This window comes from Nesoenas mayeri (genome assembly GCF_963082525.1).
Source record: "Nesoenas mayeri genome assembly, chromosome: 4".
NCBI lineage: Eukaryota > Metazoa > Chordata > Aves > Columbiformes > Columbidae > Nesoenas > Nesoenas mayeri.
Genome location: NC_137540.1, coordinates 20,972,898 through 20,999,064, shown reverse-complemented (window position 1 = coordinate 20,999,064; position 26,167 = coordinate 20,972,898). Strand labels below are relative to the sequence as shown.

The 26,167-nt window shown below is 39.3% G+C and overlaps 1 protein-coding gene across 1 annotated transcript in view; it reads left to right on the top strand.

The window, feature by feature from the left end:
- ZNF827 (zinc finger protein 827) overlaps window positions 1–26,167 on the top strand; it is a gene marked incomplete at both ends in the record, with an annotated part of 103,624 nt that overhangs the window by 21,083 nt on the left and 56,374 nt on the right. The window contains 3 exons of the mRNA XM_080344160.1: window positions 3,952–4,962; window positions 9,704–9,876; window positions 20,184–20,667. Of these exons, the coding sequence (XP_080200286.1) occupies window positions 3,952–4,962; window positions 9,704–9,876; window positions 20,184–20,667 (1,668 nt within the window). The remainder of the gene's footprint in view (window positions 1–3,951; window positions 4,963–9,703; window positions 9,877–20,183; window positions 20,668–26,167) is intronic.

Here is a 26,167-nt window from a genome sequence, read left to right as displayed (position 1 = left end):
CATTTCAAGTCATATCAGGGTCAAATTCTAATCACTGCTGTAAGTAAAAGGGCAGATGCTCACAAAGTGAAATAACATACTTTGGGATCAACAAGATTTGTCTCTCAAACTGATCTCTTGAAGAGGAAACAGAACTTCTCTGTGTTTGAAAACAAGCAGATGAGTGGGCGAGTGAGAGAAACTGGCGCTTCTTCAAACAGTGCTTCAGCACACGTGTGGCTTTGCCAGAGATTGTTTGATATTGGGCTACATCACTGGCAGCAGCTGCCCAACAGTATTTTGGTGCCTTTTGCTATCTCTGACAGGAGTGAGAAGTACTTGTGTGAGGCTCCGGGGTGCTGTGTGATGGGCTGTCCCGAAGCATGCAGGACCTCATGCCAGTGATAAATGGTTTGGGAAGCAGTTCTCTCTCCAGAACTCCCATGGAAACCAGGAAAGAGAAGCGTTGTCAGGTCTTGACTCTTGAATCATGTTGAGAAGAGACAGTCTCATGAACTGTTGCTTGGTAAAAGTTGGTGAGATTGCCAGCCAGCAAATGAATGAATTTGCACCAAATGAAATTGGTGCAGATTTGCCCCCAACTCTGAAGTTACTTTTTCCTGCTTTGCAACTTCTGTGTGGTTTCTTAACCATTCTTAGCATTTCAGGTTGCAATAGAAATGAAACGCCAGTAGCTTAATGTCCATAAGTAATTCTGTAATAAAAACTACAGTATATTTATGGTGGAGAGAAGAAATTTAAATGTGGTATTACATTTCTATTCCTGGCTTTCAAGGACTTTTCACTGGAGCTCCTTAGCTGTGTTACAAGAGAAGGGAAAAATGTCTCATGCAGATCTTCTGCCACAGACCTGGAAAACAGCTGAAGTTTCTTGACAGACACATAGAAGTTGGCTCCTGTTTCAGGCAAAGCTGGTCTGGGTATCCCATGAAGTCTCTGAGTTCTGCGGGAGGGTTTTCTTTAATTTGAAATTGTAGGGGAGATGGTGGATTGGGCTGATTTCTCCTGGAGTTCACAAGCTTGTTCAAACTCACAGACTGACAAGTTGATGTGAATTGAAAACCTTCCCTGAAGGCCATGAATGGCAACTTTGCTTAGAAATGAAATTACCACTCTTCTAAATCAATTCACCGATGTTTAAAGGGGGCTTGACTGAGCTGACGATGAGACACTGATGCTGGCCTTTTCAGCATTAACCTTACAGCCTTAAAGTACAATGGACTTGATACTGCAGCAGCTGAAGGAATTACTGATAAGAGGAAAATCAGAACTGTGTCAGCAGTTAGAGATCTGGTTTCTGGGTACAGAAGAAACTGCACTGGTGGAAAAAAAAAAAAACAAAACAAACAGCTGGCTTTGGGCATAGAGATGCTGCGAGGAAATTTGCCCTTTGTTATGGAGACTGCTTGAAGATTTGGAAGTGCTTGAGTGATTACAGGTAGATTAGCAACAGGAGGGGGAGCTCTCACCCAAAGAGGAGGGAAATTCTGGACTTGGTAGCAAACCTTTAAATGAAGAGTACCGCACTGCTGCTGCTCCCTGTCAATAAAATGTTGGTGTCTGCCTTTCATATAGGCAAGACCAACAGAGAACGTGTGTGTCTGGAGAAGGAAAGGCAATCCATGTCCTGCTTCTGTCTCTTCTGCTATCGCTACTTTGTTGTTGTTGTTGTTCTAGGCATAGTGTAGTTGTGTTACTGTCAAGGAAAGCTGTGTTGCATCCCTGCTGTAGCAGATTATTTCCTTTCCCCACCCCTTACCATCAACTTCAAATACCAGTGTCCTGTTCCTGAGATACTGTGAGTGTTCCTGAGATGTCAGCTTTAGAGAAGAGGGATTGAGAATGAAAATATATGCAGGACATTACTTTTATGGTTAGAGTAAAAATAGGTGCAGGAGAGAAGGAATAATTAATTTCTGGTGCAAGTAGGATGAACAGCATTGAGAGTTTTGTAAAACAGTGCTATTTAGCTGGTATTTTAAAGGCTGGTTGCAACTAGGAAACACATCAATGTTAAGAAATTGACGTACTTGGCAAGGAACAGAGAAGTTCAGGGGTTTAGTAAACTAGAAGTCTCTGTAAACCAGAAACCCACTTCCTCTTTTAACCGTTTATGCTTAAATATCTCTCAAACTGGAATTTTTGGATCTAGAACTTGTTTGCATCTGGGATGAGTGGATGGATATCTCATCTGACTACACCTAACTGTACAGACATGCCTCAAGTTACTTTTTAGTGTTCACGGGGTGGAAAGGGAATACATTCAGTTCTCCTCTAACCAGCATAAGTGCTGGCTTAGCTGATTATGATCTATCTTTATTTGAATGTACATGGTATTGGCCTTTATGCGCGTGTTATTGTTAACCTTGCCATGCCTGTGATGTTAAGTTGGATAATGTAAACATAATTTTAAGTAAGTACTTTGGGCTTTGCTTGGCTTTTGTTTGTTTTGAATAGGAAAGATGGTAGCCCTCCTCTGCTTAAATGACTAATCAAAGGTAACTAAGTGCTTTTATTGTGGGCTCTTAAAACACTGGTGAATTTTTTTACGAAGAGTTTTGAGAAAAAGGAACTTATTGTGAGACTATTCCTTATATTCTGTATGACATTAAAAAAAACCCCTTTCCTTTCAGAGTATATGTTGGTATCTATACACTTCTGATACAGCTGGCTGGATTTTCCCCCCTTAAATTAATTGGATCAAAGCAATAATATAAATCTAAGTTTTTCTTCGTCAGCTTCTCTCCAAGTTTTGTAGTTTGCCAGAATTAAATAGGGAATCTGGGAATAATACATGATCATAGATACAGTACATATCATGCAGTATTATTTCCCACATGTCAGTGGAGGGTTATATTAAATCCCTTTGTTTTGCTGTAGTATGATTACAAAGATTCTTTTGTAGCTTGGGACATTGAGTCTAAAAGCAAGAAATGTGAGAGGTATCTGGCAAGAGAAGATAACATGAATTTAATTCTAGCAGTGCTTTTGTTCTTGACTACGTTCTGATGGGCCAGCAAGATTTGCAAAATAAGTGTTGGTCATATCTGTGTGACTTTGAATACCTATCAGGAAGAAGAGCAATCCAGGGTCACAGTGCTTTAAACGCTGTTAGTTAGGTCTCGGGAGGGACTAGATGTGTTGTAGTTAACAGAGAGGAGAAAATGTAACTAATGTAACTAACTGCATAGAGACCAACAGGGTTTTTTCTGTTTTTTTTCCTCCCCCCCCCCTCCACCCCCCCCAAGTTTTGGATAATCTTTAAAACTTTTACATGAATGAAGAGTGACAAGCAGGTAGTGTCTATATAAGAAGAAAAAGACCCAAAGTTTAGTTTTGTGCGTGTGATATATTCTTTTCCCAAATAGTTGGAGAGATGAGAGCTGTAGCTTGCCTTTATGTATTAGTCATTTCAGCTTTTCAGGAATGAATTGTGTATTATCAGCACAAATTTATTTTAGATAGGGGTCACTGCAGGATTGGGCTGAGATTTAAAGTCACTGGAAGAAACTACTTTGAGTAGCTACACACCTGATCTGCTTTTGAAGGCTTGCCTATGCCAGCTGTACAGAGACACAAGTATCCAGTAATTTCTAGGCCTGTTAAATCCCTGCTTTATACCAGAGAGTTCATAGTATTTTACAGGACGTACAGACTATACTGATAATGAAGAATTTGCAATACATGAATATATTATGTATATTTGTATTGTTGCAGTTTTAGCTGTTCTAGTTATGCTGACTGAAGGATGACAGGCTTCAAAGAAACACTTACTTATTTTCAAAAAATGTTTTCCTGGTCAGTCAATCCAGGCTGATGCCGAGTCCATGCACTTTAGGGGGATGTTAGGAGAGTATTTAGGAGGGTCATGCAGAGGCCAGGCATACTTCATGCTAAGACGCTATTTTACGCAGATTTGGGAATAATACTGTTGTTCTTGGTTCCACACAGATGGTACCAGACAGGAAGAAGTGGAAGGTGAACTCAGTGAAGAAGAACGCTGGTTTGGAAATTCTTCAGAAACTCCTTCAGAAGCATCATATGGAGAAGTCCAGGAGAACTTTAAGTTGTCTCTCGAGGACAGAATCCAAGAACAGTCCACTTCCCCAGATACTTCTTTGGGAAGTGCAACTCCTAGCAGCAACACAGCAGAGCTGGGAACCGTTGAAAATGAGGCACTAAGAGACACATTACAGAGCAAAGAGCACCTTTCTCCTGATGTGTCATCTCTGTGTGAAGAAGAACCTCCTGGTCCAAATAAGCCCCTGAGCAGTAATTTGAGGCGGCTGCTGGAGGCTGGCTCCCTCAAGCTGGATGCTGCTGTTACAGTCAATGGCAGAGTTGAGTCCCCTGTAAATCTTGGCTCAAATCTCTCCTTCTCTCCACCTGCTCATCATGCCCAGCAGCTGAGTGTTCTTGCCAGAAAGCTTGCTGAGAAACAGGAACAAAGTGACCAATACAATGCAAGTAGTCACTTTATTTGGAATCAAGGTAAGTGGTTGCCAAACTCAACCACCACCTGTGGTTTGTCCCCTGATTCAGCTATCCTGAAACTGAAAGCTGCAGCCAACGCTGTTCTGCAGGACAAATCACTTTCAAGGACTGAAGACACTGTAAGATTTGAATCCTTTTCCTCACCGTTTAGTTCTCAGTCAGCCAGCTCCACATTAGCAGCTTTATCTAAGAAAGTAAGTGAAAGAAGCATGACTCCTGGGCAGGAGCACCCGCCTCCAGCTAGTTCTTTCCTTTCTCTGGCTTCTATGACCTCTTCAGCTGCCCTTCTCAAGGAGGTTGCTGCAAGGGCTGCAGGCACTTTGTTGGCTGAGAAGAAGAAATCACTGGTTGCTGAGGATCCCCTGCAGCTTTCAGAGATGAAGCAAGAGAAAGCAACTCCACCACAGTCTTTGGAATTATTGTTACTGCCAGTCCCTAAGGGAAGAGCATCCAAACCCACTAATACAGGTATGGATACAGTTTGAGCCACTAAGGAGAATGTATTTGTTTTGCTATAGGCTTATATAACACCTCTTTGGCGGGATCTGGACTTGCTTTGGTTGCCTGTATTATGAAAATAAGAAATAGGTACTTTAGGTAAATGACAGAAGAGCTTTTTAAAATGCCACTTGAAGACCAAACTGTCACAAAAGTTTCCATATTTGAAAGATATGAGTGTACAGTTCAGTACTCTTTTTTTTTTTTAATTCCTTACAATGGTATTTCCCCCTCTCAACAAATTCAGAATAAGTCCACAAAAAATATTTAATGGAGAAGATCAAATAATCTCTGTTAGGGAGCTCATGGTATCAGTGAGCATGTACAAAACTAGTGCTTTTGAAATACTGGACAAGGGAGAATTCTCCCTCCTGCTGTCTCTGTCACAAATGGACTTTTGTATAATCCTTACTAACCTGTCCTAATTCACCAGAGTATATTATTATGTTGCCACTTTTCATTAAAATTTTTTGCAGCAGCATGAACAAATTTCATGTTTGGTCTTTTACAATCCTTTGTCATTTTCCAAAAAAGCAAACTGCATTTCTCTAATTTGCTCAACAAGAACCATTTTACACTTCTGACTTCCCTCCACTAGTTCTAGCTGTCAGCAGTCAGGGAATCAGGCTTACAGGGAATGAGAAGAAACAGTCTTGTTAACAAAAGCTTTCAAGAACTGGTAAGCCATGCAGGGAAATTTAAATGATCCATCTTCAAAATAAGGAAAACTAAGATTTCTTTCATCTCTTTCTATAAGAAGTTCACATCACAGGTTCGTATTTCTGGTAGAACATACAGGCTTCAGGTTTTGGTGTTGTCCCTGCAATGATGCTCTGCTACAGAAAGGAAGGAAGCATGTCAGGTATCTTCAAGAGATGTACAATTGCTCAAGTGGTTCAGAATACTGGAGGTTTATCAGGCTGAGTTTTATCATGTTTACTCGCTTGACTGTACAGGTGGAGCAGACTGGTGGACAGACATGAAGCCTGACATGGACACTGTATAATTGCACTGCCATCTTTCCAACCTAGCCTTTTTGTTTAGGGATATGATGAGGTCTGATCTGTCCCTGCGTGACTCTTAAAAACTCACAGCGTAGAAGCTATTGGATGGATGGCAGTGCTCATTCCTCCCTTGGAGGAAGAGCGGGCGGGATGCAATGAGGTGCAGCCAGTACCAGTTTTTTCCTCTGAGTTAACATGTGTTCTACAAATGCTTTGCTGGTGTGTTTTGCCAAGGCAATTAAAGTGGCAAACTATTTTTGGCATGGGTCTGGCCTAAGGTTTTCATTAGCTTAGATTAAGTTCTTTTCGGAGTAACATAAGCTAAACCAAAAAAAGGTCCTTTTGTGTGGTAATAGGAATACCCACACTGGCTACACCAGTGTGACTGTGGGCGTGAATTTAACATGACTTTCCCCGTGAAGACTGGCCTTCATAAAAGGCAGTCAGCTATGCATAGAAAAGGAGGAAGGTTAAAATGTATTTGAAGTTATTATTTTATTCCCTGCTGAAGAAAAAGCTACTCACATCATAAATTTCTACTGAGGAAAAGTAAATGGTTGTAGTAAAATCCAGATTCTGTGTTTGACCAACAAACTATAGGATTTGTCTGTGCAGCTTATACTAGAGGAATGCTCTGTGCAAGTGTGCTGGTAGGACCAGCACTTAATAAACTAGCTGGGATGCAGCAAATTCCTAGTAACTATTCTCTTTGTGGAAGGCCAAAGCATACTGCTGCTAAAAGATGACAAATGGGGGCTGACTGCCTCAGGTCCTTGGTAACCAAGGAATAACTATTCACTTTTTATAATATATGGGACTAGTATCCCAAGAGGAAGAGTGTTCTCTTTCAGTTCATATGCACTGGGCCAATGCCAGTTGGCATCCAAGCAAACTTTATAGTGTAATGTTCATTACAAAAGTTCTCTAAGTCCCTTTTCTGATATGCTATTAAGGTTTTCTTTTCTAAATAATTAACTGACTGAAAATAAAAAGCAAGCTGTTGGTTAGCATATATGGATGTTGATTATGGAAAGCCAGATTCCTGGATTCCTTCAAACATGGAGGAATGCAGCTTGCAAAAAGAGGTCACTGTTTAGTGACTTTTGATTGAAGACTTCACTTCTGTAGAAGTTGAGTAGGGCAGCTGAGCATGTGTTTATGCCATGATAATAAATATCACACATTCCCAATTTCTTTTGCACCTACAATCTTATGGCACTAAAAGCAGAAAACAGTATTTCATTTTATAATATTTTATCATTTTGTTTGTGTCTGATCGCTCCTTGAGCCATGGGGTTTTTGTCTTGTTCCCAGAGAGGGACCTCTTTTCCCAGTAGGCCTAGCTTGAGAGGTGTTTTTTTCCCCTCATACTTGAACATTTATGGCACTGGTGAGTTTGCTTTGTTGTTATGAATCTTATTCACTTACCCACCAATTTCAACTAGCCTCGGTTATGAGATCAGTATTCAATGAGATTAATTAGGTGTCTACAAGTAAGGAAGAGTAAAGATGGAGGCTCTTTAAAGAGAAATATGTTAATAACCATGTTGAGCCATTTGCTCAGAATTATCTCAGGCAAGAAGCTGGAGCCATAGCTTATCAGAGCATAGTCACCTCTGAAATGGCATGTCAGGTTTTCATTACTTGCATAGGTTATTGTGAAGTGGTACAGAGAACACTAACTTCTCTATCAATTTGTAAATATTGCCAATTTTAAAAATTGCTCTTGTGTTTGGGATGAAATTTAAAAGGAAGCCTGGAATCTCTGTTAAAGTTTTGATGTTGTTATTGAAAGAGTGTGGGTGGCACACCCTAATTTACTGGCTAAATGCATGTTTGGTGTCACTTTTTGCCTGCAATGCTTGCAGTTTTGTTCCTGAAGTTTTTTTGGGAAGCACTGACTGATTCTCTCCATACTGGAGTCCCTCTTTCCAATTAATTGACACTGTGTGACATAAAATAAACATCAATAGAGATGAAGGAAAGCTGAAGCCTTTTTTTTTTTTTAATGCTGGGGTTTATATAGTGAAGAGCTAACATGTTTCAGCTTTGGAGAGCACTGACGTAATTCATGTGTACCATTAATTGCCATTGTTATTGGTGAAGTCACGTGCATTCAGCCCAGTTCTTTGCGTATTTTGTAATGTGCTAAATTACTATTGATCCATCTTGTTTGCAGATTTATTTTTAATTGGGTGGAAAACTGGTAATAGCTTGTAACACATGTATTTTCTGGATCCTTTGTGATGATAACCAGAGACGGGAGAAAAGATGTGACTGAAGGAAAAGAAGTGATAGGTAAAAATGCTGCCAACATGTTTTTATTGTGGGTTGTCTTTCTTCTGCCTTTTGTGAAGAAGTAAGTAAAGGTATTGGAAAACTGAAACGCATGCAATTATAGGATCGGTTTTGGCTTACTCTTTAGAGATGCAGAGCAGGCAACAATTTGATAGTATGTTGAGCATGACAGAATATTTCACAAGGAGAATTTCTGAACTTGCAGAAGTTCATGCTTTGATAGCGTGTCCTTTTTTGTACTTACATAATGACTGTCTAATCAGTTGAATTACAGTGGTTTTGTTTCATACCTTATAGCAGGAATTATATTTTAGGATATAACAAATCTTCCTGGAGGTTTTTATCACCTAGTTCTGATGTTTACTATATCCTTATCAGAAGGAAATAACTGATAATAATAAGATTAAATATTCTGAGAGAAACTCCAAACAGCAGGATGCACATTGCTGAGCTCTGGGTATTTGAAAATAGTCTGTCTTTTACAGTGAGGAAAAAACCTTCAAATTCCATGGTAGTAGTAGGCCTTTCTTTATACTGAGCAGATGAAATCATGGTGAGAAGATGAATTTGTGATTAGTCATGTAAAGTCAGCAGCAAGGAATTTCTCTTTCCTTCAACCTTGAGATGGCTCCACACCTGATAGACTAACCATATTTGCTTGATAAATGCCGCCAAAGCCTTATCTTATCTTAGGTGAATTGGCCACTAAAACACAGTGCAAACATTTAGTAAGCGAGTAGATTTAAAGCACTGGCAACTAGACAAGCAGAAGAAAACCCACAACCTGAAGATCCCTGATGGCTGAAGTTGTGGCAGCTTCTGCTCGAGCTGTAACTAAATGCTTTCAACAGCAGGGATTCTGAAGTCATTCACTTCTGGAGTTAAATATGTATATCTGATATGCAATACCAGCATGCTTTTCAGTTAAGTTTGGATTGTTCTCTGCTTTATATCCTGCTCCCCTGCTGGCTAACCGTCAGATACAGGATACTGGATCAGTTTTTAAGTTAAGCATATTTTCCATACCCTACTACAACCAACCTTTGATAGGAAATGAAACTGCAAAGTGATGATTATGAGGGACATCATCTCAGTTGAGTTAAATTATAAGGAACATTAGGACTAGGTGAAATAGGGTAGCATCCTCTGCTGCTTAGCCAAGGGATGTTTGGGACATTAACCTTTATAAATTATGACCTTTCTTAGAGGGAGAATAACTAGATTAAGAGGAAATGGGATTGCAGGGGGAGGAGCTGAAATTTCTGGTACATGCTGTTGTTTAACTGATGTGTCTCTTTGCAGATGAAATTCTAGCATTGAAAAATGGTATCTTGAGTATGTTTACAAGGGGAAAGTATTCGACAAATGGCTGTAAAGGATCCTCTCTTTTTCTTCCCCCTTCTGCTAAGCCTCAGAAGAAGAAGGAGGAAAGCCTTTCCAGTGTCCCATCTGTGGCTTGGTTATCAAGAGGAAGAGTTACTGGAAACGGCACATGGTGATTCATACAGGTTTGAAAAGTCATCAGTGTCCTCTCTGTCCATTTCGCTGTGCACGCAAGGACAATCTCAAATCACACATGAAGGTAAGGGGAATGTTTACTGACAATCAAAATACTTGAATCATCAATTGAAAAATTATAGTATAACAAATATATTTCATTTGCATTTGCAAGATCAAAATTTCCCTAGTTGTACTACTAACGATGCCTTTATTTAAATAAAAAGAGAAAGGAGGAACTTTTTTTCATTTGATTGCCTTTCCATTTTGTGGAATGTGGAAACTGTCTTGGGTTATGTCAACTGAGTGCAGCACAAGCTGTCTGTGATGGACTTAGTTCTGGACCTGGAACTACCAAAAGCAGGGATATTAGCTGAGATATGACACCATGCAAACACAGCAGTGCTACTTTTCTGGGTGCCAGCCAGTATCTCTATGTGCCATTGCATCACACGAAGCCAGCATACCAACTTGGCCAGCACTAGCAGGGGATCTGCCTGATACTTTTCTATTGAGAGGCCTGTAGTTTTACATTCTGTTCACTGTAAAATTTAACTCTGGGCACTTCAGGAGTGAAGCATCCAAAACAAAACGGATGACAGATTATACTGTAATGTTTTGTTTTCAAATGTTTTAAGTAAGTTTCAACTGTGCTTTTAACTCAGCCTAAATTTTAGGCTCAAACTGAAGATAAGCTTTTGAAGGAAGCAACATCTGTTTTGATATGGAAAAAATAAACATGTAAAGAAGCTCTCTGTCCATTTAGCTGAAGTGCTACACAGTGCCTGGTCTTACAAGCTGTAGAACATACTTAGTGAAGTAAAAATGGTACTTGTCCCATTAGCCCATGGATGAAGAAGCTAAAGTGCTAGAGGTTTTCTTTGTTCATGCCGTTGAGTTATTATAATAACAGTGAAATGTTTTATTATTGTTAGCGTTTTGTCTGTTTTGGACAAACGTGTGTGTAAAAGAGTACTAGACTGGTGTGGAGGGGGACAGAAATGCTATTCAGCTTTTTATATGGTACTGGGATCACTGGACAGGAATCTAACCTTGCTTATACCTGAGTAAGTATTCACTGCAGTGTAAATGATTCAAATGATGCCAATGATCGAAACAGCAGATCTTGCTTGTTTCAGATCCTTGCTAGGTCTGAAATCATCTCCCTAAAGCCTGAAGGCTCGTCCCTTAACTCTCCTGCTGTGGATCAATGCACTATTCCCAGGCATCCTTGGTGTATCATGCTAAGCCTTATCACTTACAAGTAGGTTTGATGTTTGTGGCTCTTTGCTTTAGGACTTGGTGTTCCATGTTGACTAGATCACTCGGGTGGCCATCCTGAGTAGAAGATGGGTACTAAAAATGGGAACACAGTATGATAAGAAAGGGTTTTTGTTTTCAGTTGCTGACAGCCTGCACAAAACATACATCACCTAAAAGCTTGCTATTGCCTGGCAGGGGCCTGTTGTCATCCCCTGCTTTGTAAAGGGCATTCCTATTATTCCCTGCAGAAATTCTTGTTCTCTGCTTTTTTTGCAGGTTGAGGGCCTATCCTTTCCTTTTTGGCATGGTGGTCACAGGTAGATGTTGGAGAAAATTAGGGACTCTTTCACCATTTCTGTGTGATATCAAATTGATGGCAATCTGACAACCTCGTGCTCTTTTCTGCTACCCACCTAACATAAACCCCTTTTTTAAATGAGCCCATGTCATCTTAAAAGATCCCTTGTACAGCCATGTAATATATACTATTAATTATTTGGTAATATAGTAATTATTACTAAATAATGTTCAGTTAGATGTCATTGAGGTCAGAGTCAGGCCCAGAGCTGCTTGACACAATGAAAGAGATTACAGCCTCCTTTAGCTGTACTACGGAGATAAGATCTGACGTCTCTTCAGTCAACGCAGACCAATCATGCAAGTCATGATGGACTCAACAGTCTTTGCTGGTAAAACTGCTCCCTGTTTAAGAGAAGGCAATTGTCCTATAAAACTAGATGGCCTGTGTTTGGTCGTCTGTCCTTGTTGTAGTCTTATGGATAGATGTAAAGAATCACAAGTACAAGAATCTGGAAGATAATATTTTAGCTTAATTTCAGTGGGTTTCATACACTTTTCTCAGCTGAGTAGGCCATTTGTAAAAATAGTTTCTACCACATGAAAATTGAGGCATGTGAATAAGGTTGGGGCATGTTAGTCATGTTCAACAGACATAATTTGTGACAGACATAATTTGAGTTCCCTTTGGTGAAAGTATAGATTGATCACAAGATTAAAAATAAAAAATATCAGATTTCTTTTCTCATTATAAAAAATTGCTGTTTTTAAATTTGTCCCTAAATAAGTATGAGTTTATAGTAACTGACACATATATAAGCCAACAGATTTTAAAATGGAATGAATATGCATCAGAAATGGTACAGCACAGCTGGCAGCTACTTAAGATGCAGCATTCTGGTTATGCTGGACGGATGTTTCAGTTCTCTTCATTGTCCTAGGATCCTTTGGGAGGTACCTGGCCTTATCTCCTTCCTGGCAGGCAACCACCAAGGCAGAGCTGCCTTGAGCTCTACACCTGAATCTCTCTCCTCGTGAATCAATTGCGGCTATAGGTGAAGATACATTTTTCAAAATCAAAAATCTGCTCAAAATTAGGGTATTAAGCTTGTGTTTGTTGTTCATTATAAGCAAATTTTTATTCTAGGATGCTATCACAAGCCAAGCTTTTTTCCTTTATGCTGCTTTTTGGTTTTCAGGTTTTACATTTTATTGATTAGGATGACAGACAAAATCTGTTGAGGTGTTTTCTCCAGCTGCAGTCCTCAAAATCTATTAGTGTTGTCTTTTTTTCCCCCTAGGCAGCATAACCCTGAGCTGAAGCACCTTCTTTTTTTCCAGGTTCTTGTAGGCATTTTCCATTGAAACTGGTCATTTAGAGGTTTAATTTCCATGAATGGTTTGTGTGCGTGTCCATACAGGCCTTCCTTATTATGTGTATCTTTAGGTTAACAAATAGTAACTATATAATATAAATACTGTGTAATTTTATGGTAATTATAACATGTAAGACTGATTAGCCCAGAATACAACATTGCCAACATTTTTGGTGTCTTGTCCCCTGCTATAGAATGTCCTAATAGAGAGCTGGATTGATTTCAGCCCTGACCATATTCAGATCTACGTGTGCTACCTACGGTGTTGATGAAATATTCCTCCAGTAAGGGCACTTCGCCAGGACCAACACACAACTGGAGGCAAGGAAGTGAAAAGCAAGAAGGGAAGCAGAAGGAAAGTTTCCACGCAGGCATAGAATGAACAAGAGAGGCTGAAGAGACTGCCTTTTAAGGCACACAGCATTATCTTTAATTGTTATATGGTATTTAGATTCCACAGTAATAGGCACCTTAGTAATAGGCAATCCTAAAAGAGACACAATACTGAATTTTATTAGTCTGTTTTGGAGACAAATTGTAGGATATGCATAACCATAAGTTTTGGCCCTTATTCCCAGGAATCCAGAGGTAGCATCTTAGGACTTGACTCTGGTGTTGTGGTGTGGTTTCCAGGGGTGCTGAGAACACTGAAAATGAAACTGGACTAAATTAATGGGTAACCGAGAGAGGTGTCTTGTCCAAGCAGACAGAAAGGGCTGCACTTGAGTCTTTTTCTCTGCTTATCTGAACATATATTCAGTTGGAATATGTTGTTTTCTTCTTGAGAAGAAAGAGTATCTTGCAGAAAGCAACAGAAAGAGGTGGTGTAATTCTGCAAGATGTTTTCAGACTTTTCTGTTTTTCCTGGTAGGGAAGTAGAGATTAAATTTACCTCAGAGCAATGCCACAAGCATCAGTCAGATTTTGGCCAATGATCTTTGGATCATGCACGTATCTTCCTAAGCAATTGGTGGATGGATAGGCTGTGAGATCATACAAATATGTTCCAAGAAAGCAACAGGATATTAGGCTGAGCGCTGGGAAGGGGGAATGAGGAAGAGGAGCATATGGCCAAAAATAATATCTATAAATGTTCCTTGTGCTGCTATATAGACATAAGGCAGAAATGAGTAAGCCAGGTCTTCTCGCAGTGAAAAAGAAGTTTGGCATTGTGGACATGTGCTGCGGCGTGATGGATGGCAGAAAATGAGGGAAGATTAAGCTTAACAGAAAAGAGATGCAGTGGCAGGCAGGTCATGTGATGCTCAACCATGGGATCTTCATGCTTCTGTTCCTCATGCAGAGGGACCATGTAGTGAGAGCTCAGATGAATATTCCTATGTAATATGAAGAGAGTTATAATCAGCCTTCTGATTAGGGAGAAGCTATTCATTACATGATAGCAGGAATAAGGAAGGGCCGTGAAGAATGTAGCCAGGTGCTCACTGCCCCTCAGTGATTTGCTTTTCCCTCTTTCTTCCTTAGGTAAGGTCAGAAAACTGAATAAGCATTCCTAGTACATTTTGTTGAAGTACAGGACAGGTTATTTTAAACCATCTTCAGCTTATTGGGAGAAGGAGGCTGGCTGTGTTTTATGGGAGGGTTTTTTGTTTAGTTTGGTTTAAGCTAACCTTAAAGAGCCCTGGGAGGCACATATGGTTCCATTACCTCACCTCAGCCGAGGGGAGGGAATGCAGACTTGCACAGCTTTTCAACAAGTGAAATCTGTGCCTTGGAGTCTCAGATACATACCACAAGTGACTTCAAATATCTGTCTTTTAATCTTGTCACTTTTCATGTATGAGACAGGAAATACATTGAAATCTTAAATCTTAAAAGAAAAAAAAAGGAGAAGAAGAAATTTTTCTTGGAACACCTAGTCCAGTCCAGCCCTGCCCTGCAGAGAAGCTTTTTTTGTTTACTTTCAAGCAAAGCGAGGAAATAGTTGCAAAAAGAAAATACTATATAAATAATGTATGTGTCCTGAGGGGAAGCAGCATATCAAATCTAGTGCCATAGCGCTAAACTTTTGCCAGTGCAATATTTTTAAAAATGAGGGAACTTATCAGAAAAGAGCATGAAATGAAAAGGCAGAGGGCACATGATAGATGCAAAATAGAGCCCTCTCAAGTGTATTCAAATGCAGTCACAGAAAAAGGCATTTTACTAAAGGATGTTTTTTTTTAAAAAAACAACCAAACAACAAAGAAAACCAAACACACACACACACACACACACACACACACACACACACACACACACACACACACACACACAAAACTCCCCAACCAACAAAACCCAGAGAAATGAGTGATTAAGCAGGTATGGCTAAATGACTGGGTCATAGTTATTGTTGGTTGTAGTAGCTGCTTAAAAAGATGCCCCTCATTAAAATGTTAATCCACTTGAAAGTTGGTGAGAAAAATAAAACTTATAGTAGGCAAAGCAAAAGCGATAATCAGGTCCCAGAAAGTAAGTAAAGACTGAGTAGGCAGAAGCAAATAGAACAATGAATGGATTCAGCACCCCAACCCCCTTATGTTCTGAGTTTGTTTAGGGATGTAGGTTCTCAAAAGAAACATTTCCTTTTACTCTGCGTGTTTACAAAATAATAACCAAAAATATCCTGAGTCCCTCAAAAGAAAGTTGAATACCAGTCCTTCTCATCCTGTGCCTCATAACTAGAAGAGGAAAGTCTGTGTGAAGTACTACTCCAACTTACAGAAAGGGTAAAAGATCTGCCTCACCAGTACTACAAAACTGCAGGATGTGCCTGTGTCGGTTTCCTTCACCCCTACTCCCCATTGTACCCTCTTGGGTGGGATGATGTGTATTTCTAACTGTGATACATGTATATGGACCAGTTGTACTTCCAAACTGGCTGGTAAATCAACAGGGATGGTGCTTTGAAGTATTAAAAGATTATTAAAGAAACTGAGTAGGCAGAAGCAAATAGAACAATGATAGAAGAAATGTTAGTATGTCAACAAAAAATGTAACGGAAAAAAATACAATTATATGAATGATGTGATATGACAGGGACACGTGGTTTCTGTAAAAGAAAATCGTGTGTTCTTCTACTAAGATGTTTTGAGCATGTCAGGAAAATCATGGACTTCACAATCAGTTGAAATTTATTTGGTCTTTAAAAAAGCCTTTGGCAAAGCTTCTCACTGAGAAGCTGCCAAATAAATTAAGTAATGTGATGTACTATGGCAAATTAGAAATTCACCAAGAGACAGTAAAACAAAGGGTAGGAAGGAATTAACAATTTTAAGCATGACAAAAGGCTATAACAGAGGGGTGTTCCGTTACAAAGAGTGCAATTGTGCATATTTTAGCAATTGTGATCTGCACAAAATGATGAGCGTGGGTAAGAGAATTGTAGGCGATACAACCTCTTCTATGCCTGAATCAAGATTAGAAAAGGCAAAGCTTGAAAGGGAATAAAAAGGGGCCGGCTGACAGATAACTTCATTTACCCCCTTGTTTATTGTTGACAAATACAAAGTACTGCACCTTGGAAATGAGTCTAATCATGCACCTGGCTGTCTGATATAGTGAACTATAACTACTGAGGGAAAATATCTGGGTGTCGTCATAAATAGTTCAGTGAAAACCTTTTCTTGGCATGTGCAGCAGTGGTTAGAAAGTACATTAGCTATTTGAATGCCTGTAGAATAAAATGGAAATAACACTAAAAATATTACAATGCTGTTGTTAACATATGGTATGCTGCCACTTACAATATTTGCTTCTGGTCACTGTGCATCAAAAAGATGTATCAGAAATAGGAGGGATTTTGAAGGCTGGCAATGAAAGTGATTAGTGGGAACTCCTTTTGAAGTAAGAAGCTGAAAAGAATGAGACTGCCAGGTATAAAAGAGGTGTAATCAAAATAATCCATGTGATAGAGAAGATAAATTGAGTGGCCTCTTTTTTTTTGTTTGTTTCTTATAATGTGAGAATGAGAAGGTAGCAAGAGAAACTAAAAGAAATAAATGGGGAAAAAACCACCAACAACAAAAGATAATTTGTACCAAAGTCCTCAAGCTAGGCCTAAAGTTTGTAAGGAGTTTATACTCCTGTTGAAAATATTGCATACATGATAGCAAACACACACTGGAAAAAATGTAGAACCACAAAATGTCATCTGCAACTGGGAAGACTGGGGGGGTTAAAATAAAGATAATACAAGTACTTTGCACAGTCAGGGAGAATATCCACAGTTAAATGAAATAAACTCGTAAAGTAGAAGTCCTTAAATATTTCTGACATAAGTCAAGCAGTAGTTCTATGGGATTCTGAAAGAACCATTCTCTGTGAGCAGGTTGTGTACTGTGGTTGCAGCGTAATTCAGAGAGATCCAAATCTGGCAGCAGCCGAGCTCAGGGACTTTGGAGCAAAGCTGTCAGCTGCCCTCTTGTCTCCTCCTGCCTATGGTTGGTGCAGCAACAGCCTGGTTGGGTCTGAAGAGGACATCTGATGGTTTAGGGAGTGTTAGCACACAGTAAGAGCCATTCCCTGTCTCCAGGAGGGAGCAGGCAGCTTTTTGGACTGTAACGCTGTGTGACCTGGATCTCCCCTGTGGCTCTCTGTGTAGCTCTACAGGGTTTCTTGTTTCTTATTCTGCAGCAAGTAGTTGCTTCCTTGTCTTTTCCCTCTGAATAACTCAGAATGGCAGTTCTTTGCTCTTTTAGCTGCTGTCAAATGAGAAAATAAGGGATATTTTGTCCTTTAAAGGGATTTTAATGCTCAGCTTCTGCTTCTAACAGTGTTCAAATTTTTAAATAAATATGGTTATTTGTTTTTGAGAATGAAACAGAATTTAAAATCTTATGTTTGGACTGGACCCAGAACATTGGGGGCTAAATATTGGGCTTGATGTTGTTCCATATGGGGTTTTCTGTAGATCTAAAATTCTTCCTTTCAAAACTCTAAATATTTGGGTTTGAATTCTGCCATTCTTTAGCTGCCAGATAGAAACATAGTTTGTTCTATGAGAAGATGCTCTGTTGCCTTTGGGCAGGAGAAAAATCCGAATTGGATTAATCAGTCCTCCCTATTCTCATCCATTCTCGAAAGATATTGCAGGGGTGGCATGCCATACTCATGGGAGGAGAAGGTGGGCTCCCACACAGAGTGCACCACCTGACTGTCGCAGTGACAGCCTTTCTAAGACACTGTATTGATGGCTGAGATAAGGGACCTCTAGAAGAAGTGGTTAAATATGTAGGCAGGGAAATGTTGATTGAAGGGGATCCTAGAGAGAAACTCCAGTGCACAGAATCTCAGTGGGTGTAAGAAATAAAGTTGCCATGGTGAGAGTTCTTGCTACTGTTGGTACATCCCAGCGCTCTTCACGAAGAGCTCACAGGCCGTCCTGTTTCCAGTAGTGTAGACAGGCAATCTGGTTGGCATTTCTCTTGTAACCTGTTAATATTTAGAATCTATTGTGCTGCTATTCTTCTGCAAGTTTATTGCTTTAAAACTGTCTTAGGTTAGCATGAGTTTCTAATTTTTTTGTAGTTGTTGTTGTCAGGTGCAATTTTAAGATTCCAGAATTACTTTGTCTGTAAATGTTATGTTTATACGATACTGAGAAGGTCATTCTGTAAAGTGCCTGGTCAAGAGAAATTCTCTCTTGCTATATGTTTGTTTAGTACCTAATCTCCGGATCCCTCAAAGAATTACTGAAAGAAAAGTTATACAGCCCTAATGAAAAGTGTCTTCACCAAATGCAAAAGGACTAAAAGAGGGACATCTCCCAGCTTCACATTTATGCAGATCTGAATTTGAGTCCTGTCTACGTAGAACTAGGAATGCTGGATATGAGCTTGTGACTGAATTCCTCTTGCTATATAGAAAATTAATCAGGCCAAATCTACAACCATGAGAAACACCAGCCTGAGTTTTGACAGAGCTGTGTTTGCACCAGAACTGTGTTGTTACCCCAGAGCTCTGCAGTATCTGTACCAGGACTCTTGGGATCTAGAACTAGCTCTGCAGGAAACTGGTAAGTGCTGAAAGCCTTATCTAGAGCTGGGTCTTTCAGACTCCCTGGTATAGAGCCGAGCTTTGATTAGAGCTGGAGCTTTTGGGCTCCCAGGCTATAGAAGTAAACCTCGGGTCCCTGGCACAACTGGCTGCTATATAATATATATATAATAGCCAAGCCCAGGGAGCAGGAGGTAATTGTGCCACTCAGTAAGCTAGGGGAATCGCTCCTCATTTGCCATCAAACCTCCCTCTGTTTCAGGTGAAATATTTTGCATTGAACAAATTGCCATTTTCCAACAATAATCTGTCTCACTAAAATGTTTCCAACCAGCTCAAGTCATAAGTGAAAATGAATGCATGGAGCTCAGTTTGGTGCTAGTTTGTCCTGATCCCATGTTCATCAGTTAGTATGGAACAAACGTATGTGTTTGCCAGTCTTTCTGCAGGGAGTAGTTCAGAGTGCTGTTGTCAGGGTTTAAAATTCATTTATGAAGCTATAGGGAAAAAACTTTTCAGTATACCTGCCACTATTATGCTGGACTCAATTATTCTTTCCCTTTCATGAGTACTGTGTTAAACAATAAATTGTATCATTGTATGTATGTAGTTTATATTAATGAGTCTGTCTATTCAAACAATATGTAAACCATTACATGTGGATGGATGGAGTTCTCTTTAAAAGGTAATCAGGATTGGGCCTGAGGATACTAGGCATTGTAGTCATACTGGAGCATGCAGTCTCTATGAGAAAAAGCCTGCAGTAAAAATATGAAGACAGACGAACTGTGGTCATTAATGACCAATAAAATAGAATAAATGACAAACACCATCTCTCATGTTTGTATTTTCTTGTAACAGAGCTGTTTATTTTCTAGTAGAATTAATTTGCAGCAAACTGTTTCAATAGCATCTTGGTATTGCCAGGTGCTGTTTTTTCACTCTAATGATACATGAATTGCTGATGGACGTTGCTATGCAGGTTGGTGTTTTGCTGGGTTGCTCTGAACAATTGTTATTTATGAGTTTGCACAGAATGATTATGCTTAGCAGATCATGTAATAGATAGGGCTTTGTTTGGTTGGTTTTTAATCAAGAAAGCTACTAGTTGTAGCTTGGAAGTCTTTTTATTCACTGACAGGTCATCGGGAATCCTTCTGGTTGCAAGGACTGTTTGATCCAAAGCAGACTTCTGGAACATCTGTTTCTGCAGCGTGGAAATGTTTGGGGTTTTTTTTCAGTTGAGTCTGATATTTATGTTCTTTGACTTCTGTGTGAACGAATCCTACTGTTCTTGGTGCCTGACCTCTTTCAAGTGCTCAGAATGAAGAGTTCACTCATTAGTTAAATTTTCCTTTTTTTTTTTTTAATGATATGAGAAGTGTAGAGTTGAGATTTCTATAATGCTAGTAAACTGGTTTGCTTAATACATGCTTTTATCTTTCACCTCCTGAACCAGGTTCATCAGCACCAAGACAGGGGCGAGACCTTTCAATGCCAGCTATGCCCTTTTACCTCCTCCCGCCACTTCAGCCTGAAACTCCATATGCGTTGCCACCAACATTTCCTCAGGACAGAATCCAAAGTGAAGGAGGAAATACCAGAAACTGAGGTGAAGGGGTCACCACAGTTAAATAGTGACTCCTGCCCGGGACCACAGAGGGAAGGAGGTGGACCTGACCTTACGGGATCAGCATCTGTATCTAAAACACCCGATGTGGCTGGGCAGCCTAGTGGAGGTATTCCACCTTTACTGGTGAAGGAAGAGCCCAAAGATGACAATGGCATCTCAGCTGCACCTTTTGCTCTTAACACTGTTGACAGAGCCCCCAACAACACAAAGCTGAAAGACTCTTCTGACTTTGTGGTCAATACAGCATCAGCACTATTCAGCCAGGACATCTCTGTCAAGATGGCATCAGATTTTCTTATGAAGCTGTCAGGTAATTGAGCAGCAAGTGGCAGCTTCAGCTGCTCCTTTGTGGGCTAAGAAGCAATTTGCCTCAGGTTTCCTAAGTCATGGAATTGCAGGGAGTAAAACATTGCAACTTCTTAACTTTTAATTTCTTGTTTCTTTTGATAAGGAGAGGTGCATGATGGAGGGAAGAGGGGAAATGGAGAGAGAAGAGAAGGATTTTGCTGTTTAATTGCTGGGGTTGGGAGTGAGAACTTTTTATCCAGGCTTTCATTACCTTGCCAAATCTCATGTGGTGTGGTTTTCAGGCATGCTGAATACCTGTAGTTCTAGTTTGAAATCACTGAGGGTCACAAGTGCCCAACATGTTAGAAAATTCAGCTCTTAACTTCTCTGCCTTAGCCACTCTGTTAAATAGGACCAATAAAGTATTGGTCACCCTCCTTTTAGAGTAGCATATGAGGTCTAACCAGTCAATATGTGTGAAGTATGAATGTTGCTGTATTTCTGGATTATTAACACTTAAAAAAGGTAGTCCTAGAGATTCATGAGCAGCTCGTAATTTTTATTTTCCAATTTTAATTGGTATCTAATGCAAAGCATGTGTTTATTGTGTTTTCTTTCGTTGGCAGGTTATTACTGTAAGAATGATACACATATGTGAGACTGAAATAGAGGATGTATTTGGAGTGAATCTGTTCTATGTGTGCTCATATTGATTTGACTGAACAGTTCAGAATTGTGGATGTGCTAGGGGGATGCTGTATACTAAATGTTTTCAAAACTCACCTTTAATTCTTAAAGAAAAAGAAATTGGGAAAAATGTCACTGGAGAAACTTCTGTTTCACAAGGAGATGGCAGTCTCTATGGCAAGTTTTAGACTTTGGAGATAGAGGATAACCTTTTCAATAGAGAATAATTGATCACCTTTTTCCTTTAAATGGAATATAAGTTGCATTTTTGTCAATGTTATTGTCAGCTGAACTAGGAAATTAGCTCTGTCCTAATGCCATTGCCTTGGTGAAACTACGGGCATTTTTTGGGAAATGCTTGATGCTTCCACCTGCCCAGACCTTTATACCTCTGGGATTGCAGTTCCGTGTGGAATTGAGGAGACTGGATAAATGCAAGAAATGAAGCCTGAGGCTTCATGGAGCCAACCAGGAAAAAGGAATAGAGCTGAGGACAAGCAGGAGGTGAAATGGGCTAGCACAAATGGTTTGTTGTGTGGGTTGGAAGAAGCCACAAAAACCTCCCCTTAAAAACAAACAAACAAACAAACCACACAAAAAACCCACCACCAAAAGACAAACAAAAACAACAAACAACAAGAAACCAAACTGGTGGGATATTTTGTTATTATGACCAACAAAAAATGAGTGAGGATGAATCTATTTTGCTTATACATATTTTTAATTGAGTTTTGAGTTTGGACTCTATATGGCATCTATTTTATATGTTGTCTGACAGCTGTCCTGTATATGTTGTTGTTCTGATGTCCATCTTAAATTTGGATTGCTGTGTGCTAAGAGGTTCCACATACCAACTGCCCTGACCTGTAGATGGTAGTACTCGTGATGGCTGCATGTAGCAAGAATGGGAGCAGAAAGCAGGAGATGGGGGGGAAAGCCTGAAAGTTTTAGAAACATGCAACATTTATATGTGTTGTTTTTCATATAGCAGTTGATGGGGAGCTGTTTACGGTTTGCCAGACGGTCGTGTTTTCGGTGTCTGATCTATTGGCATCAGAAAAAGGATACAAATGTACATTTTTCATGCAGAAGGCCTATGCAGTTATTTTATGGTGACTTACTAAAGGTCTTGAAACCTGACTTGTGTGCACTGTTACCTAGCAACATGTTATAAAGTCACTGGGGGAGTGAGATGTATCTGTAATTTTGTATGTGTGCATATTGGGATGAAAATGTACTGCCAGTCACCAAGTTTACTACACAAGGAGAGCAATGTTACAAGGAAAGAAATTTCTTTTCTCCTGGGATTTATATTGTGCTATATACATTTAGTTCATGCTTTCTTCCATACAGGGTGCATAAATTTAGAGTAGAAGTAGTTCTCTTCTACCAAGTTGACTAAGTAATAGCTGCATTTTTTGACTTCTTACTGTGCTGAACCAAGTTCCTTTGAGTGATATATTAGGACACTCTCTTGTTTGGCCCATCGGAACCTCAATTATTGACCTTACCTTTTCAATGATGTAAATCGTTTGACATCTCAAATTGTATATGCCAATTGTAACAGCCAACACAGATTTGTTGAGACCAAATTATGTCAAAACAATCTAATTTTCTCCTCTGACAGGCCTTGTGGCTAAGAAAGAAGCAGCAGATAGATATCTAGACTTTTAGAGTCTGGCATTTATTCTTATTGCATATTGATGGTTTAAATGAATGTTTATTTTTGCTTGCCAATGTTTACTGCCCTTCCTCTTCTCAGCTGGTGTCCATTTGTATGCCTCCAGTCTCAGGGGAGACCTTGGGGCCTATTGGTTTTCATTTCTGGGCAGTTTTGGCTGCTTCTTTTTCCAAGCATCTGACTCAGAGGAGTTCTTCTTTCCCTTAAGACCTAAGAGTTATGGTTTCCAGTACCACCTCAGAGCAGAAGTTCAACTGGTGCATCTATGGTGGGAGACGGTACAAAATTGGTGTTTATCAACTATTATGAATTTTTAAATTGAATCTTAATAAGCACATATATGGTCTTGACTCTCAGTATTATTTCTGATTGTGCAATGTAGTACCTTTCTAGCCTAGATGAAATGGGTATCATATTGTTGGAAAACAGTACACTAAAAGCAGTTCCCAGTCGAAAGAGATGTGTAAAAAATGTGCAACTATTCAACAAACCATTGCACAAATACAAAACTAGGGAACAACTAGCTAGGTAACAGTTCTGTGGGAACAGAACAACCTCATACTGGTGCTTAAAAGACAATTATTGTACTGGGATGTATACAGAGAAACAGCTCCAAAGGAGGAGGAAACAGTCCTGCTCTTCACAGTTTCACTGAAGTCCAAGGTTTTGGCACTAAAATTTATGAAGAGTGTGGACAGTTGGAAAGACTTGAGAGGAGAGCAGCAGAAATGACTGGAGGTTTAGAAAACATGTCTAGTGAGGATGGATGAAAGGGAGTGAGGTTGTAAAGCCTATAGAGAAGACTAAGGAAAGTCATTAATAAGCCATTAATGCATTAGTAAGTTTGCTTTGGGGGAAAGAAATAATCTGTTGGTGATTCATCATAATTAGGACAAAAAGTAACAGGTTTATCTTACTGCAGGGTTTAAGCTGGCATTAGGAAAATCTTTCCAAAAGTTGATGTAATTAAACTTCTGAGATAGTTTGGCTGGAGAGATTGTGGCATCTCTGCCACTGGAGAGTTTTAAAAACAGGTTAGAGAAATACCTGCCAGATATGGTTGATCACATATTAGGCAGTAGGGTGGACTAGATTTGTCTGTCCCAGTCAGTGAACCATAGGACATCAGAAGCAGTTGCAAGAAATTCAAGCTGAACAGCATAAAGCCGCAAGCTGTAGAGAAACAAAGTGGGAAAAATATGTACAGATGTTAGAAGTTAGACCTGATTTTGAGTGGGACAGAAATCAATTGTGATGACACTGCTCATTGCTTGCCTGAAAGATTTTTAGTTCCATGTTTTCTGAAATAAGGCGTAGCACAAACCACCAAATGTAAATCTAAAAATAAACCCTGGAATTTTTTTTCAAGATTCCACTCTCTAGGTCCTAGCTTAAGGCAGGAGATGCTTTTAAATTCACAAGAAATTTAAAGGAATTATCTGAGATTTTATTTAAATTCAGAAAGGCTTATTGTTTGTAAAGACAATTAGCAGATGACTTTTGTAGAAACTTGAAAAATACTTGAGCATGGGCCTCTTTTTACCTTCAAACCTTCCCACTCTTTTTTTGGTGGGATGGCTTGTATGCTTCAAGTTGCCTGAGTACTTTGCTGGATCAGTGAGTGCTTGGCCACAAGGTTTTCTTTCCTGAGTCCATTAATTCCACATTGAAACTTTATAACTGCATTGATATCTTTATCTACAGAATATTTGCTTTTCTTATTTCAAAACTTTCAGTGGTGGACATTATGTAACACATCTTGTTAAATACTGATGTCCTTCCACCCACTTCCCAGGCTTGCTTTCTTTTGTAATAAAAACCGGATTTCACACTGATCCAAATTACAATGGCCAGCATACTCTAGTGAAGTTATTACTGTTGCCTGTGTTATGTGCTGATGTTACTTTTTATAACATTAGAAAATAAATGAATCCCATCAAAATGAATGTGATTCTTGCGCTATTGATCTCAAAGGAATTCTATGTGGAAACAGTAATTGTAAAGCATACTTCATTCCTGGCTTTGTTCCCCGCTGCTCTGCGTTCATCAAGTGCATTACTCTAGAAAGCTTGTCCCTTCAATCTTGTGATGGTGTATATTATCAAGCATGTCCAACTTCTGCAGTTCTTTTATGTTCCCCAAGTTACTCACATGGCAAATCTTTAATATAGAAAGGGGGAAGGAGTGATAACGTGGAGAGTTTGGGGCTGGCTATGTTAAACAAATTACAAACGATGTTTTCTCACAGTTTAAGTCACATCTGATGTCACTACCACGTGAGGAGTCAAATCTTTATTTTGGAAAATAATTCCACCATGGAATTTTGACTGTCCAAATCACTTGGACATTGCAGTCATGTTTTTGTAGCTGGTTCCATTAATGGAATAGTGAAACAGTGAATCATCAGACAGCTACATACAAATATTAGTGGATAAGCTAAGTAGTCACTTAGCTTATTTGTTCTGTTTGGCTCTTGAAAATTACTGCAGTTCTTAAAGGTAACACAAGTAATTTGAAATGTTGCAGCATTTGCCATTGACAGTACTGAAGTGGCTAGCTTGAACTGTTCAGACAGCTATTTTTAATATAATAAAAGCATGTCCAATTAAATTGTCATAATTGATGTATTTGTGTAGCAAGTTCCAAAGCAAAGACCATGCTGCCTATATTTAGGATTCATAGGTTATGCCAAAATGTAAAATTTCAATTAGAATATGTAAGTGCGCAGGACTGGCAATTATTGATCCATATCCTTAATTTGAAAATACTGTGAATTCCATAATGCTGCTGTCAGTGTAAATACTCCTGATGTCATCAAGTTCTCTCTTTGAAGTGTCTCTCCAGAGTCACATTTTCATAATTTCCTTATAGATGTCTAATTTCAAATAAAACTGGAAAAGGGCAAAAGCATGGCAAATTAAAACTTGGGCAAATAAAAAGCGTATACTAATCTTTGCCACTGATACATCACTCACCCTTATGATCTCTTTCCAGCAATTGCTAGTATAACATGCAAGAATTTCCCACCGTTCTTAAAATCATACCCATCACATTTAATAACTTGAAAGAATATGTAGAATTTAGCAAGATAAAGCAATGTAGACTCTATTCTAATGCAGTCATTGAAAATGCAGGATAACAAACTGGTTTTTTG